The sequence below is a fragment of the Amphiprion ocellaris genome, chromosome 24, assembly GCF_022539595.1.
Source record: "Amphiprion ocellaris isolate individual 3 ecotype Okinawa chromosome 24, ASM2253959v1, whole genome shotgun sequence".
NCBI lineage: Eukaryota > Metazoa > Chordata > Actinopteri > Pomacentridae > Amphiprion > Amphiprion ocellaris.
In genome coordinates, this window is record NC_072789.1 from 360,206 (window position 1) to 374,348 (window position 14,143).

Genomic DNA, 14,143 nt, shown 5'->3' on the forward strand with positions numbered 1-14,143 from the left:
GATTTCCAGCATACTGTCGTCTTTCTAAAGTATTTGTGTTTGCTTTTATTCCACAGTCAGCAGTACCACAGGACTGTGGAGCTCTTAACTGAAGGATCATCTGACATTTCAGTGACATTACTCTACAAATGAGCTCAGGGGTAGCAGCAGGAGGGTTTTTAGTCCTCCTCTATCTGAAGGTCTTGGAGGAACCTAAACTTTCACCTGGACTGCTACCAGTCTGGTTCTAAACATCCAGAGGATCAGGGAGGAAATGTGGGGATGTGTAGCTGTGAAACTAAACCAGGCCGTGGATATTTAACTGAGACTGATGCTGTCTGAGGAGGTGCTGATGTCGGATTACAAATGAAAACTGTAAAACACATTCCAGGAGGCTAACTGTGACTAATGCCTTCTCTAGAAGCTTCTCTGACGTTTCTCCAGCACCGTTCTCATGCCTGACATCATGAGTTTCCACCAGGGTTTATCTGTGATGTTCTCTCTATTGTCGGTCTAAACGCTTCATGTTTCGAGTCCAAACAGCAGCTCTATGTGGGCCAAACGACTGAAATGAAACCACACATTTCCACTGACACACCTGTGCAATCCTTTTCAGTATAATCCTCAGCAGCTCAGTCTGCAGGCGTTCAACCACAGAGAACACACGAACCTTCCACTGCAGCAGGTTTCTACTAAACATCATCTCAGTTTAATTAATCACTCATTAACAGAGATGATTAAACACCACAGACAGCAGCTCCTTGGTCAAACATGATTCTGTGGGAAACCGTCCAGATAAAAGCTAATTACATGTACAAGCGTCCCGTTTTCACGTTTAGATCCGTGTCCTGAGTAAAAGATGTTCCCTTTTCTAGAAGAAGCCAGAAACCAAACAGTAAAAAGTGAAAATAACTGCTGCGGGTTATTATTATTATTATTCCATCAACATGTTTTACTACACTTTCTTTGTTATGATGAAAACAGTGATTAAAGCACAGATAGTTCATGTTGTAGTTTTCCATTAATATGTCAAACAGCAGAAGGTTTTGCTGTTGACCGTCATAAATAAAAATTCAGTTTGAGTTAAAGTTCATCTGGATCAGAGCGATGAGCTTCCAATCTCTGTGGAACAACATGAGTTACTGAAGGATGTACAGAGGTTAGATTTAGAGACAGGAAACTCACTATGAAGGTTTATTAATGATAAAAACAATAATAATGAATTATTATCTGAAACCAGATAATAATGAATTATCATTCTTCTTGTTTTTATTGTTGTATGCTTCAATTACACCTATAATAATAATAATAATAATAATAATAATAATAATAATAATAATAACAATAAATTGTTATTATTAATAAATATAATAATTTATTATTGCTATTATTATATACTTATACAATAATAATTATAATAACAACAACAACACTGCATCTATGTCTAGTAATACGTATTATAACTAAAAAATTAAACAATAATATCATTACCACAACTACAAATAATAATAAAACTGATAATAAATATTATTATTATTGTGATTGTACACTTCTACTACAACTACTACAATAATAATAATAACAATAATATTGCCACGATGTCTTGTACTACATATAATAATAAAAATCAATAAGGATAATAAAACTACAACAATTACATTTACTACTACCACAAACAATAATAATACTACTATTACTATCATCATTATTGTACACTTCAACAACTACACAATAATAGTAATAATGATAATAATAATAATATTACAATATTTCTGCCACTATGTCCAGTACTATGTATAATAATACAAATGAAATATTAATATTACTACAACAACTACTAATACCACAAATAACATTATCAGTATTGTTATTATTGCTATTATTACCAACATAGTCGTACACTTCTACAACAGCTACAGCTATAACTAGTGCTGGGTGATATGGAAAAAATCATATATCATGATATGGATTATTTTATATCACGATAACGATATATATCACGATATACCACAATAAAGTATGTTTTCAGTTATTCTCTGGAAAGTTTGACAAAAATTTCATTGCTTACTTTTCTCCATGAAACTTCAACCTGTTGCTAGGGCTGGACCCGGATATCCGAATATTCGGTCCCGATGGTGGTATGTGGATATTAATTTTGAGATCCGAATATTCGCCCCCCCGCGTATAATAATCAAATGATAATTTTAATACAACTACTACCACCACCAATAATAACAATAAATATTATCAGTATTGTTATTATTATCATCATCATCATAATCGTACACTTGTACAACAGCTACAACTATAACAGTAATAATAATCATGCCACTATGTCTCGTACTGCGTATAATAATAAAAATAAAACAATATTACTACCACTACTGTATATTTAAAATGAGCCAAACAGCTGCTATTTCTCCACTGTGCTGAAACACACACTTCTATAAAACCTGAATAAATAAAGTTTCCTCTCAGTGATGGAGGACAGAACCGTTGTATAGCAGAGATGTTCCTAAACAACAGTTTTAATCTCCACGGAGAACTTTTTCAAGAATCTTTCAAAAGTTGTTTTTTCCTCATTGAAGTGAGCAAACCCACAGCACTGATGAACCCTGATCCCGTAAGGACTGGTTTATTTCTAGTGGATCTCCTTATTAGTCCTGAAAACCCCATTTATCAGCTGATTAAACTCCTCAACATGTGTGAGTGGATCAGAAGCAGCACTGCATCACTTCACCAACATCATAAACTATCTGCTGCAATCCAGCACACAAAACACCAGTTAGCTGTCAGAAAGAGTCAGATTAACGCTAGACTACACACTTTACAGATGTTAAATAAACACTAAATAAACTACCTGCTACAATCCAGTACAGAAAACATCTGGATAGTTCTCAGAAAGAGTCAGATTAATGCTAGAACAGACACTTAATGGATGTTAAATAAACACAACAGAAGCATAAGTCAGGATCCAACCTGTGACCTGGAGGAAGAACTATCCATGCATGGTTTCTCTGGTGTTTCTGATCTGTGGAAGCTCTCAGATCGGGTGGAGGGAGGAAGAGAGAGAGCGGTGGGTGTGGCCTAGAGAGGACTAAAATAACCCAGAGCACTTCCTCGACAAGCTGAACGCAAATCTGCCCGATAAACGTTCACACACACACACACATATACACACAGACAGACACAACGAACAACACAAAGAGGAAGCAGAGAGCTGTTAGAGCGGCTGAGACACTGAGGCTGATATATATCCCTTCTGCAGCAACTTGCCATTTATTAAACCACAGAATAAACCATGAACACAACACACTGCACTGTTCTAATGCAACAAGCTTCAATATTCCTGGTAGAGCTGCAGCACATTACTGAACAACAACAATAATAATAATAATAATAATAATAATAATAATAATAATAATAATAATAATAATAATAATAATAATAATAATAATAATAATAATAATAATAATAATAATAATAATAATAATAATAATAGACCTGAGGACTGTGTCTCCATCATGGTTCCACCAATAGAATTACCATAAGAAAGGAAAACTCTGACTGTGAGATGTCACAGAGATGGAAAATGAGGCAGAAACACCTGAAAGCAGGTAAAAAACATCTGAAACAGCTGCAGCACTAATCAGAAGGTCTAGAACCAGCGGTAGTTCCACTAATCAGAAGGTTCTCCACCAGTAGTTCCACTAATCAGATGAAATGACTCCATCCAGCTGTGATAAACTGACAGTCAGAGGCTTCAGGCTGGACTCAGGTGTTACCATTGGAAACCAGACAGTAGCTGATGCTGATCTCTCTAAAAATTCCTCTCCTTTCTGATTAGGACCAAACTGATGATTGAACTTGACTAAAGAACATGACGAGAACCCTGATGAGTGCTGGTTCTTTGGTCAGATGAGACCAAGACACAGTTTCAGAGCTCAGATGGAGTCCAGATGTTTGGTGTGAACCTGGCGTAGACTTCCACAGTGGATGCATATGTCCTGACAGAGAAGAACGGAGCTGGAGATGTGATGATATGGAAAGCTGTGGGGAGATGACTTCTATAGACGCCACCATGAACATCTGCAGATACAAAATACTGAGTGACAGGATGACTCAGAGCCTGAGGAAGGTTGTCAGAGCAGGAATATTCCAGCAACATTCCAGCATTCCAAAGGAAAACCATCCAAAGCACCAAATCACACACGAGTCTCTAAAGATGGAAGCAAACAGCAGGATTCAGATGAGTGGAAAATAACTCAGAATCATCACGTCGTCGTTTGACAGTGATCTCTCTACAGCTGTGAACCAGGACCTCCGGGACTCTGTGGAACATCTCCTCCTGTCAGCAGATCAGCGGTCAGAGTGGGAAACCGCCACCAGTGGGGTCACGGGTCAGATCAGACTCCATCTGGCGATGAGGAGCGTTTGTTTCCAACACCAGGACGCTTCGGTCCACCGCCGCTTCATCTCAGGCCGGCTAGAGGCAGGACTGTCATCGCTGCTGCTGTCGGCATGACAACCACAGACCCCGTTGCCGTGGAAATCATGTCTCCTACGCTCACCATGACGACTGACCCACGGGCAAGGTTACGCACACAAACACACACTTCTACACAAACACACACTTCTACATAAACAGTCCTGGAGTCACAGAAAAACGTTCTCTACAGGAGCTCAGTGAGGAACTATGAGGTCTGCAGCTGGAACTCAGATTCTCTAGAACATTTTGAGGCCCTCAGGGTGATCAGTGATCGACTGTGAGGAGAAACATCTCAGAGATGTCTCAGTCTGACCACATCTGTTCACGTCCCCAGAGAGGACAGGAGGAGACGGCTCCACCTGCTGGTCAGTCCTAGACATTACACCAGGATGTTACACAAGACTTACCTCCTGAACAGCCTGAGTCCTGGGAAGGTCCGGGAGCAGCCGGTCAGCATCTCGTCGTCCTCCATGCCGACTGGAGGAGACAACGAGGAGGACGGAGGCAGAGAGGAGGAGGAGGGCATGGAGGAGTTAGAGGAGGAGGAGGCTGAGCTGAACCCTCCATCTCCTCCTTTTACAACCAGAAACCCTTCCTCCTCCTCCTCTCCTTCTCCTCCTTCTTCTCTGTCTGTCTGACCTCTCACATCTTCACAGGCCTCATGTGGTGGACCAACATCTCCTCCCGGATCCATAGGAGATAATTTACTCAGTTTCTCTGGTCTCATGAACGTCACATGGTGTCAGATTAACTTCAGCCCTCCAGGAAAACTAGAGTCTACAGTCTACCCTGTAGTCCAACGTCCACAAAGACACTCCTCTTCTTCTGAAAACTACAAACACAGTCTTCTTCTGTAGAGTCTCTGCTGCTTCAGGAAACAGACTCAGTGTCTACAGAAAGCAGAGGATACACAATCACAACACAATCACACACCAGGAACACAACCACACAGAGTGAACCTTAGAAATCAGATCTGAACTGTCTGGATGAGAACATGGACTCCAAACATCTCCAGACTGAACGTCCTGCAGGTTAAAGTTCTCAGACAGTTCCAGTCCTCTGTCCTCCAGCTTTATTCACTCTGTAGTTTTACTGCAGAAAATCACCACAGACTGTTAAAAAAAACTTCAAACATGGCTGCCTGCAGAAGCTCCAAAGTCAATAATCCACAAAGCAAAGGTCTTTAGAGACGTCTGAGATGTTCAAAGATTAGCGTCCTGAGGGACAGATAATCCGTCCAGCATTCCTGCATGTCTCCCTCTGTCAGGGTTTAAACTCTTTCCAGCCTTCTGTCCTCCTCCTCGAACTTTAACCTCCTCTTCTTTCTCCTCTTCTTCTTCTTCTTCTGTAGTTTCTGGCTGACTTTAAGTCCCCCTCCATGTGAGTTGAACACTCTTTAACTCTGATTCTCTACAACCACCACCCGCCCGGCTGCTACCAGGAAGTGGAGAATGACAACAATCAGGGCCTGCAGAGAGCTGCCCCGTCACTGCCTGACTGGAAGTCTGCTGGAATGTTGCTGCTCTGTTCACTTTAAACTGAGCTGGATTTAAACAAACCACACTTCAATAAGATTTAAATGATCACTCAATAAGCAGCTTTTATCCACTCTGGCTTCTGCAGTTAGAGCTTTACAAAACAGAACTCAACATTAAACGTTCCAAACGGCGAAAATAAACTTTTATTAGCGTTGGAAAAGCTTGGAGTGTCAAATAAAAGCTGTGAGAAAACGATGACTGCCAGACCATAAACCCAGCTTTGGAAGACGTAAAAACTGAGAAATACACAAATGTTCAAATGCTCTCCAGTAAAACTCCCACTTTTATCCATGTGCTAACATAACTGCACAAGGGTTTTCTAATCATCAATTAGCCTTTCAACACCATTAGCTAACACAATGTAGCATTAGAACACAGGAGTGGTGGTTGCTGGAAATGTTCCTCTGTACCCTTATGGAGATATTCCATTTTTTGGAAGATTTTTACTATTTTTTTTCTAAATATTTACAAGCATTTTCTTGTCAAATTTGTTTTGTTTTTTTTTAATGACACTTTTAAGGGAAACTTTTAAAGAATCATTGGAATTTTCTTTCTGAAGGTTTTACAAATTTAAAGTTTGAAAATGTGGAAAAAAAATTACTTCAGATATTTTTAGGATTTTTTTTGGAAGATTTTTACTTATTTTTTTAAAAAAATATTTACAAGAATTTTCTTGCCAAATTTGGGGGATTTTTTTAAATAAAACTTTGAAGGAATTATTGGAATTTTCTTCCTGAAGGTTTTGTAAACTTGCAGAAATTTGGGGAATTTTCTTGCTGAATTTTTGGATTTTTTCAGACAAGGAAACAATATTTTTTGGTGCCCGTAAATGAAGACAACAGGAGGGTTAAAGAACACGGCAGGGATTGGCTCGTTGTTGCCGTGGTAACTCATCCAGTCACTGAATAATGTCATTATATGTGTTCTGCTGTTTTCTGTACATACAGATTGTTTTTCTCACTTTACAACCTGTTTTTTTTAACATCTTTGTCATGTTGAATCACTAATTTTCTGGTCATCTCTGTAAGTATTTTACAGTTAAACTCCTCCTAATCTACATGAGTCCCATCACTGCAGTTCAAACAGTTTTACATGATTTTAAAAGGATTTTAGCAGAACTATAATGAGTTTTCAGGTTGACTCTTCCTCTGGTTCTGGATCTGTTGCAAAGCGTCTGAATATCTGATGGTTTTAGATTCATTTAATGTGCTTTACTGGGAGTGTTCTGGTTGTTTTTATGAATAGAAGAGCAATTTCCCCACATTGTTTTGTTCAGATTAGTGAAATACATGAAAACACAGCAGGTTTTCTCTGTACATGCTGTAAATGACCACAGGAGGGCGCTGTCTGACAACAGTCAGTAAAAGCTCTATTTCTGCTGCATTAGTTTAGGCTGGAAATAAGTGTAGAAAAACTGGGAGAGGAGAAAGGAATAGAAAAATTCAAGTCTGGCATGATAAAACTGTAGTTTCCTGTAATAAAATAAACGAACCAAGTAAAAACAGTGAATTAGATCACAGATGACAGCATTAGAATGGAGGAATACTGCGTTCTCTGAGGGATTCTCTAGGTAGTGTGTCACTACAGTGTAGATACTGAAAAAATACAAGTTTTAAGTCTGAACTGACAACTAAATTCTTACTAACAGCCCAAGTGTGAACTGTAAATGAAAGCAGAGAGTTCTCCTCCATCCTTGTTCTCCAGACGGCCACTCTGACAGATGTGATGTTCTACAAACACGACGATCCGTCAGCTTCTGAACAATTCAACACCAGAGATCTGATGTCCCTACAAACACGACGACACGATCTGTCCTCACCTGAACAACTAAACACCAGCGCTGGTCATCCGACACCAGAGAGTTAAGGTTTGATCAGCTTTAGAGAGAACACAATCTGCTGCCTGTTTGGATTCTACTCTAAATGTGAAGCTGAAGAAATCAATTGGTGTTCTCACTTTACTGTGATAATGCAAGAGATGTGTTATTTATAAAGCAGATAAATGGATGTGGAAGAACAGTACAGATACACCATCGTTCACTTAGAAATGTCCTTATTGTTCAAAGAAAAGCAGTTTTTTTTCCAATTAAGATAACATTAAATTAAATGAATGATAAATCCACTGTAGACATTGTTAATGTGGTAAATGACTATTGTAGCTGGAAATGTTTAATGGAATATCTCCATAGGGGTACAGAGGAACATTTCCAGCAACCATCACTCCTGTGTTCTAATGCTACATTGTGTTAGCTAATGGTGTTGAAAGGCTCACTGATGATTAGAAAACCCTTGTGCAGTTATGTTAGCACATGGAGAAAAGTGGGAGTTTTCATGGAGAACATGGAATTATCTGAATTACCCTAAACTTTAGAACGGTGGTGTATGTTTACATGTTTTCAAATGACTTATGTGACCATTTGCACAGAAAAAGTTTCTTTGAGGACATTTATCAGACAGATTCCACACATCTGAGGTTCAGATCTGTGTTTTCATTCCAGTAGCTTAGATGGACCTTGTGTTTGTGTCCTTTTATTTGGTGCTAAAAGATATTCTTCCACACACTAAAGGTTCTGCCTGAACATGAGGAGAATGTGAGGAGAACGCGAGGAGAACGTGTGAATCCAATTCCTGTAGGATCAAACCGAACAGACTGTTTGAGGAATTATAAAACATCTTTTCAGGATGGTGATGTCAGCGTTACTCAACCCTGTCCTCATTGTTATGTAAAATATGTGTTTTCTATAGCATCAAATATCTATTAATACACTGGAAGCAGAAAGACAGCAGCTGATCTATTCAATTCAATTCAATTTTATTTATATAGCGCCAATTACAGTCAAATTGTCTCGAGACGCTTTACAGAACCCATATGCCTGACCCCCAGAGCAAGCCAAAAGGCGACAGTGGCAAGGAAAACACCCTTTTAACAGGGAAAAAAACCTCGAGCAGAACCCGGCTCTAATGTGGGGGGACCCATCTGCCTGCTGGCCGGGCGGGTTGAGAGGGACAGAAGAAGTAGAGAGGTAGAGATAGAGGGGTAGAGGTAGCGATAGAGGGATACAGATAGAGGGGTAGAGATAGGGAGGTGGGGGGTGGGACACAAGGACCATAAAACACAGCCGCACATCTGAAGCATCCAGCATCCAGCTCTGGGACCAGGGACACTCGGAGAAAGGACACAGAAAGAAACAGAGTGAATGTAATGCAATAATGGTATATATAGTAAATACATAGGTAGTTAGAGAAGGGCTCAGTGCATCCAGAGAGGTTCCCCAGCAGCCTAGGCCTATAGCAGCATAACTAGGGGCAAACTAAAGGGACGTCAAGAGGGGAAGTCAGTTGTGCAAATGAAAACACCAGCTCACCCCGTCAGGGTCACCCAGTCAGCCCTAACTATAAGCTTTGTCGAAAAGGAAGGTTTTAAGCCTGGTCTTAAAAGTAGAGAGGGTGTCCGCCTCCCGAACCCAAACTGGGAGCTGGTTCCACAGGAGAGGTGCCTGATAACTGAAGGCTCTGCCTCCCATTCTACTTTTAGAGATTCTAGGAACAACAAGTAAGCCTGCAGTCTGAGAGCGAAGAGTTCTGCTAGGGTAATATGGTACTATCAGATCTTTAAGATATGATGGAGATTGGTTGTTAAGAGCTTTATATGTCAGAAGAAGGATTTTGAATTCTATTCTAGATTTAACAGGGAGCCAATGAAGAGAAACCAATATAGGAGAAATATGATCTCTCTTGCTAACTCCCGTCAGTACTCTGGCTGCAGCGTTTTGGATCAGCTGTAGATGTTTCAGAGAGCTATTGGGACAACCTGATAATAAGGAATTACAGTAGTCAAGCCTAGAAGTAACAAATGCATGGACTAGTTTTTCTGCATCACTCTGAGACAGGATGTTCCTGATTTTCACAATATTTCTCAGGTGGAAAAAGGAAGTCCTACAGATTTGTTTTATGTGCGAGTTAAAGGACATGTCCTGGTCAAAGATAACACCGAGGTTCCTCACAGTAGTACTGGAGGCCAATGTAATGCCATCCAGAGTAACTATATGCTTTGAAAGCAATTCTCTAAGATGTTTGGGGCCAAATACAATGACTTCAGTCTTGTCTGAATTTAGTAGTAAGAAATTATAGGTCATCCAGGTCTTTATGTCCTTAAGACAATCTTGCAGTCTAGCTAGCTGATTAGTTTCATTTGGCTTCATAGATAAATACAATTGAGTGTCGTCAGCATAACAATGGAAATTAATACAGTGCTTCCTAATAATGTTGCCTAAGGGAAGCATGTATAATGTGAACAGTATTGGTCCTAAGACAGAACCCTGAGGAACTCCATGATTAACCCTAGTATGCTCAGAAGAGTCATTGTTGACATGCACAAACTGGAACCTGTCTGATAAGTAGGATTTAAACCAGTCCAGTGCTGTCCCTTTAATGCCAATAGAATGTTCTAGTCGCTGTAATAAAAGTTTGTGGTCGATTGTATCGAATGCTGCACTAAGGTCCAATAAAATAAGTATAGAGACCAGTCCATTATCTGACGCTATGAGAAGGTCATTAGTAACTTTCACCAGAGCTGTTTCTGTGCTATGATGCACTCTGAAGCCTGACTGAAACTCTTCAAACAGGCTATTCCTTTGTAAATGTTCATATAATTGATTTGCAACTGTTCTTTCCAGAATTTTAGAGAGAAATGGGAGGTTGGAAATTGGTCTATAGTTGGCTAAAACATCTGGATCTAGAGTGGGCTTTTTAAGTAAAGGTTTGATTACAGCAACCTTAAAAGCCTGTGGTACATAACCTGTTACTAGAGAGAGATTAATCAGATCTAACATTGAGGAATTAATTAAAGGTAAAGCCTCCTTGAACAGTCTAGTTGGGATAGGATCTAAAAGACATGTCGATGGTTTGGATGTAGAAACTATTGAAATTAGTTCAGAGAGATGTATGGGGGTGAAAAATTCTAAATATCCATCTGGTCTTACAGCCAATTCTAAAGTATCTGTACTCGATGATACATCTGTGACATTTGCAGGAAGGGCCAGATTAATTTTTTCTCTAATCGTAATAATTTTATTTGTAAAGAAGCTCATGAAGTTGTTACTGCTCAAAGCTAAAGGAATACAAGTTTCAACAGAGCTCTGACTCTTTGTCAGCCTGGCTACAGTGCTGAAGAGAAACCTGGGGTTGTTCTTGTTTTCCTCTATTAAAGATAAATACTAGGTTGTCCTGGCATTACCAAGAGCTTTTTTTTATAAATTACTAGACTTTTTTTCCAAGCTACATAAACTTCCTCTAAATTAGTGGAATACCACTTCCTTTCCAGCTTTCGGGACGCCTGCTTTAAAGTCCGCAGCTGGGAATTATACCAAGGAGCAGGTCCTCTCTGAGATAGAACTTTCTTTTTTACAGGTGCAACACTATCAAGTGTTGTACGCAGTGAGGCTGCAGCATTATTAACAATATAATCCACTTCTGTGGGGGTAAAATTATAATATTTCCCTTCCATTATATCAGTAAGTGGTGCTGGACTAAATAGAGAGGGTATTATTTCCTTAAATTTAGTCACCGAATTGTGAGACAGACATCTACTGTAATGATATTTATTCTTAACTCCTATACAATCTATTGTTGTAAATTGAAATGTTATCATAAAATGGTCAGAAAGAAGAGGGTTCCGGGGAAATACTGTTAACTGTTTGATTTCTATGCCACAAGTCAGAACGAGGTCAAGGGTATGATTAAAACTATGAGTTGGTTTATTTACATGTTGAGAAAACCCAATTGAGTCTAATATTGAATTAAAAGCAGTCGTAAGGCTGTCACTGTCCACGTCAACATGAATGTTGAAGTCACCCACAATAATGACTTTATCTGAGCTGAGCACTAAATCAGATAAAAAGTCTGAGAATTGAGATAAAAACTCAGAGTAAGGAGCAGGAGGACGATATACAACAACAAATAAAACTGGTTTCTGAGCTTTTAAATCTGGATGAGAGAGACTGAGAGTAAGATTTTCAATGAACTGTAACTGGTTTAGGTCTCTGGTTCATTTTTAAGCTAGAGAGGTAAATTGCTGCCACTCCTCCTCCTCGGCCCGTGATTCGAGGAACATGACAGTTAGTATGACTGCCTGATCTGGTTCCAGTTCCTCGATAGACACAGAACATCTCTGTGTTTTAACCAGATATATAATGACATACACATTCATGTCTTCAGAGGACATAATAGTGACTTAAAACTTGTCCTGACCTCATCCATTCCTGCCACTAGTCTAACTCTACTTCTAAACATGAACCCTTAGATGCTTCACATCACTAAACTCATGTTAAGATGAGACAAAGACAACCCAAGAAAATGCTAAATGTAGTTTCTAGATACTTCCAGCCCATCCTGGTCTATGTGGAACAGGAACTGTCCCCTTAGCTACCAACCACCCAATGACCAGATTCATCTCTGTTGGGTTCAGATTCACCTCAGAGTCTATCTAAATGTCACTAAATAGATCCTGTCTGGTATTATAATGCAGCTAAAGGGTCTCAGACAGCAGCACATGATGCCACCTTCTGAAGAGATTCAAGAACAGATGAGAAGTCACTGACATTCATCAGTCTGGAGGGTTCCAAAGCCACAGCGAGAACATTATCCACAACATGCAACAGTGGAGAAGTTCCCCTCATGGGATTAATCAGGGATAATACAAATAAAATTAAATAAAACCTTCAGGAGTGGACCAACGACCAACATTTCTCCAACAACATCGACATCTAATCCAGGACTCACAGAAGAGCCATAATCTAAAGAACTGCAGACCTCAATGTCCTCGGCTAACGTCCACCTACTGGATTCCACAATAAGGAAGACTCTGGAAGGACATGGATCCATGGACCACTCCTGATCAAAAAGATCATATAAGTGTCCAAAATGACAACAACATGTTTAAATGTGACAAGAAACGTGTCCACAATGACCAGAAACGTGTCCAACACGACTAGAAAGATGTCCATAATGACTAGAAAATGTCCAAAATGACACGAACGTGTCCAAAATGACCAGAAATATGTCCAAAATGACTAGACACTTCTCCAAAATGACTAGAAACTTGTCCAAAATGACTAAAACATGTCCAAAATGACTAGAAACATGTCCAAAATGACACAAACTTGTCCAAAATGACTAGAAACTTGTCCAAAATGACACAAACTTGTCCAAAATGACTAGAACATGTCCAAAAATGACAAAAATGTGTCCAAAATGACTAGAAACATGTCCAAAATGACTAGAAACTTCTCCAAAATGGCTACAACATGTCCAAAATGACTAGAAAAATGTCCAAAATGACTAGAAACTTGTCTAAAATGAATAGAAACGTGTCCAAAATGACACAAACATGTCCAAAATGACTAGAACATGTCCAAAAATGACTAGAAACGTGTCCAAAATGACTAGAAACATGTCCAAAATGACTAGAAACATGTCCAAAATGACTAGAAACATTAATGTTTGGAGGACCTGGACAACTTGTCATGAATTCTGCTCTCTATCAGAAGAATCTCATGGAGAAGATCCACCATTGGTTCACGACCTGAAGCTCACCGGTAATGGAGCCAAAGAACATGAGGAAGTCCACCTCTGAGCAGCTCAGGAGGAACTAAATGAAGGTTCTGGAGTCAAAGTCTGGACTTGAATCTGATTCAGATGCTGTTGGAAGACCTGAAAGACCAGTTGATGATCTAAAACCATCTAATTGGACTGAATTAAAACTATTCTGAGAAGAATGGACCAATGTTCCTCCATGGATGTAGAAGATGATCACAGCTGGAACAGATGTTTGACTGCTGCTGTCAAACCAGTGATTAGATTCAGGTTTTCAATGAATCTTCAATAAGTCATCATTTAAAATGTGCATTTTGTGTTTTCTGTGTTATCCAAGTATAATACTGAATAAATACAAATATGAGTTTGATGATGTGGAATATTTTAGTGTGAGAAAAATGCAAAAATAGAAAAAATAAAAAACATCTGCAGCCCTGTCGGTCCCCACAGTCACCTATACCTGTAGAACACACACACACACACACACACACACACACACACACACACACACACACACACACACACACACACACACACACACACAC

At 39.4% G+C, this 14,143-nt stretch overlaps 1 protein-coding gene across 6 annotated transcripts in view; it reads right to left on the bottom strand.

Annotated features, from left to right (window-relative positions):
• The window catches only part of LOC111579043 (diacylglycerol kinase zeta-like), a 115,899-nt gene extending 109,985 nt beyond the window's left edge, over window positions 1-5,914 (bottom strand). For 4 of the 6 annotated variants that reach the window (XM_055008620.1, XM_055008618.1, XM_055008619.1 and 1 more), the window contains exon 1: window positions 2,959-3,109. Coding sequence is in view for 1 of the 6 variants with exons in the window: in XM_055008622.1 (XP_054864597.1) it covers window positions 4,876-5,195 (320 nt within the window). In the remaining 5 variants the exon portion in view is untranslated. Of the gene's footprint in view, window positions 1-2,958; window positions 3,111-4,875 lie in introns of those variants that run through there. The other 2 variants (XM_055008622.1, XM_055008621.1) reach the window with 2 other exon arrangements.
• Window positions 5,915-14,143: the final 8,229 nt, after the last annotated feature.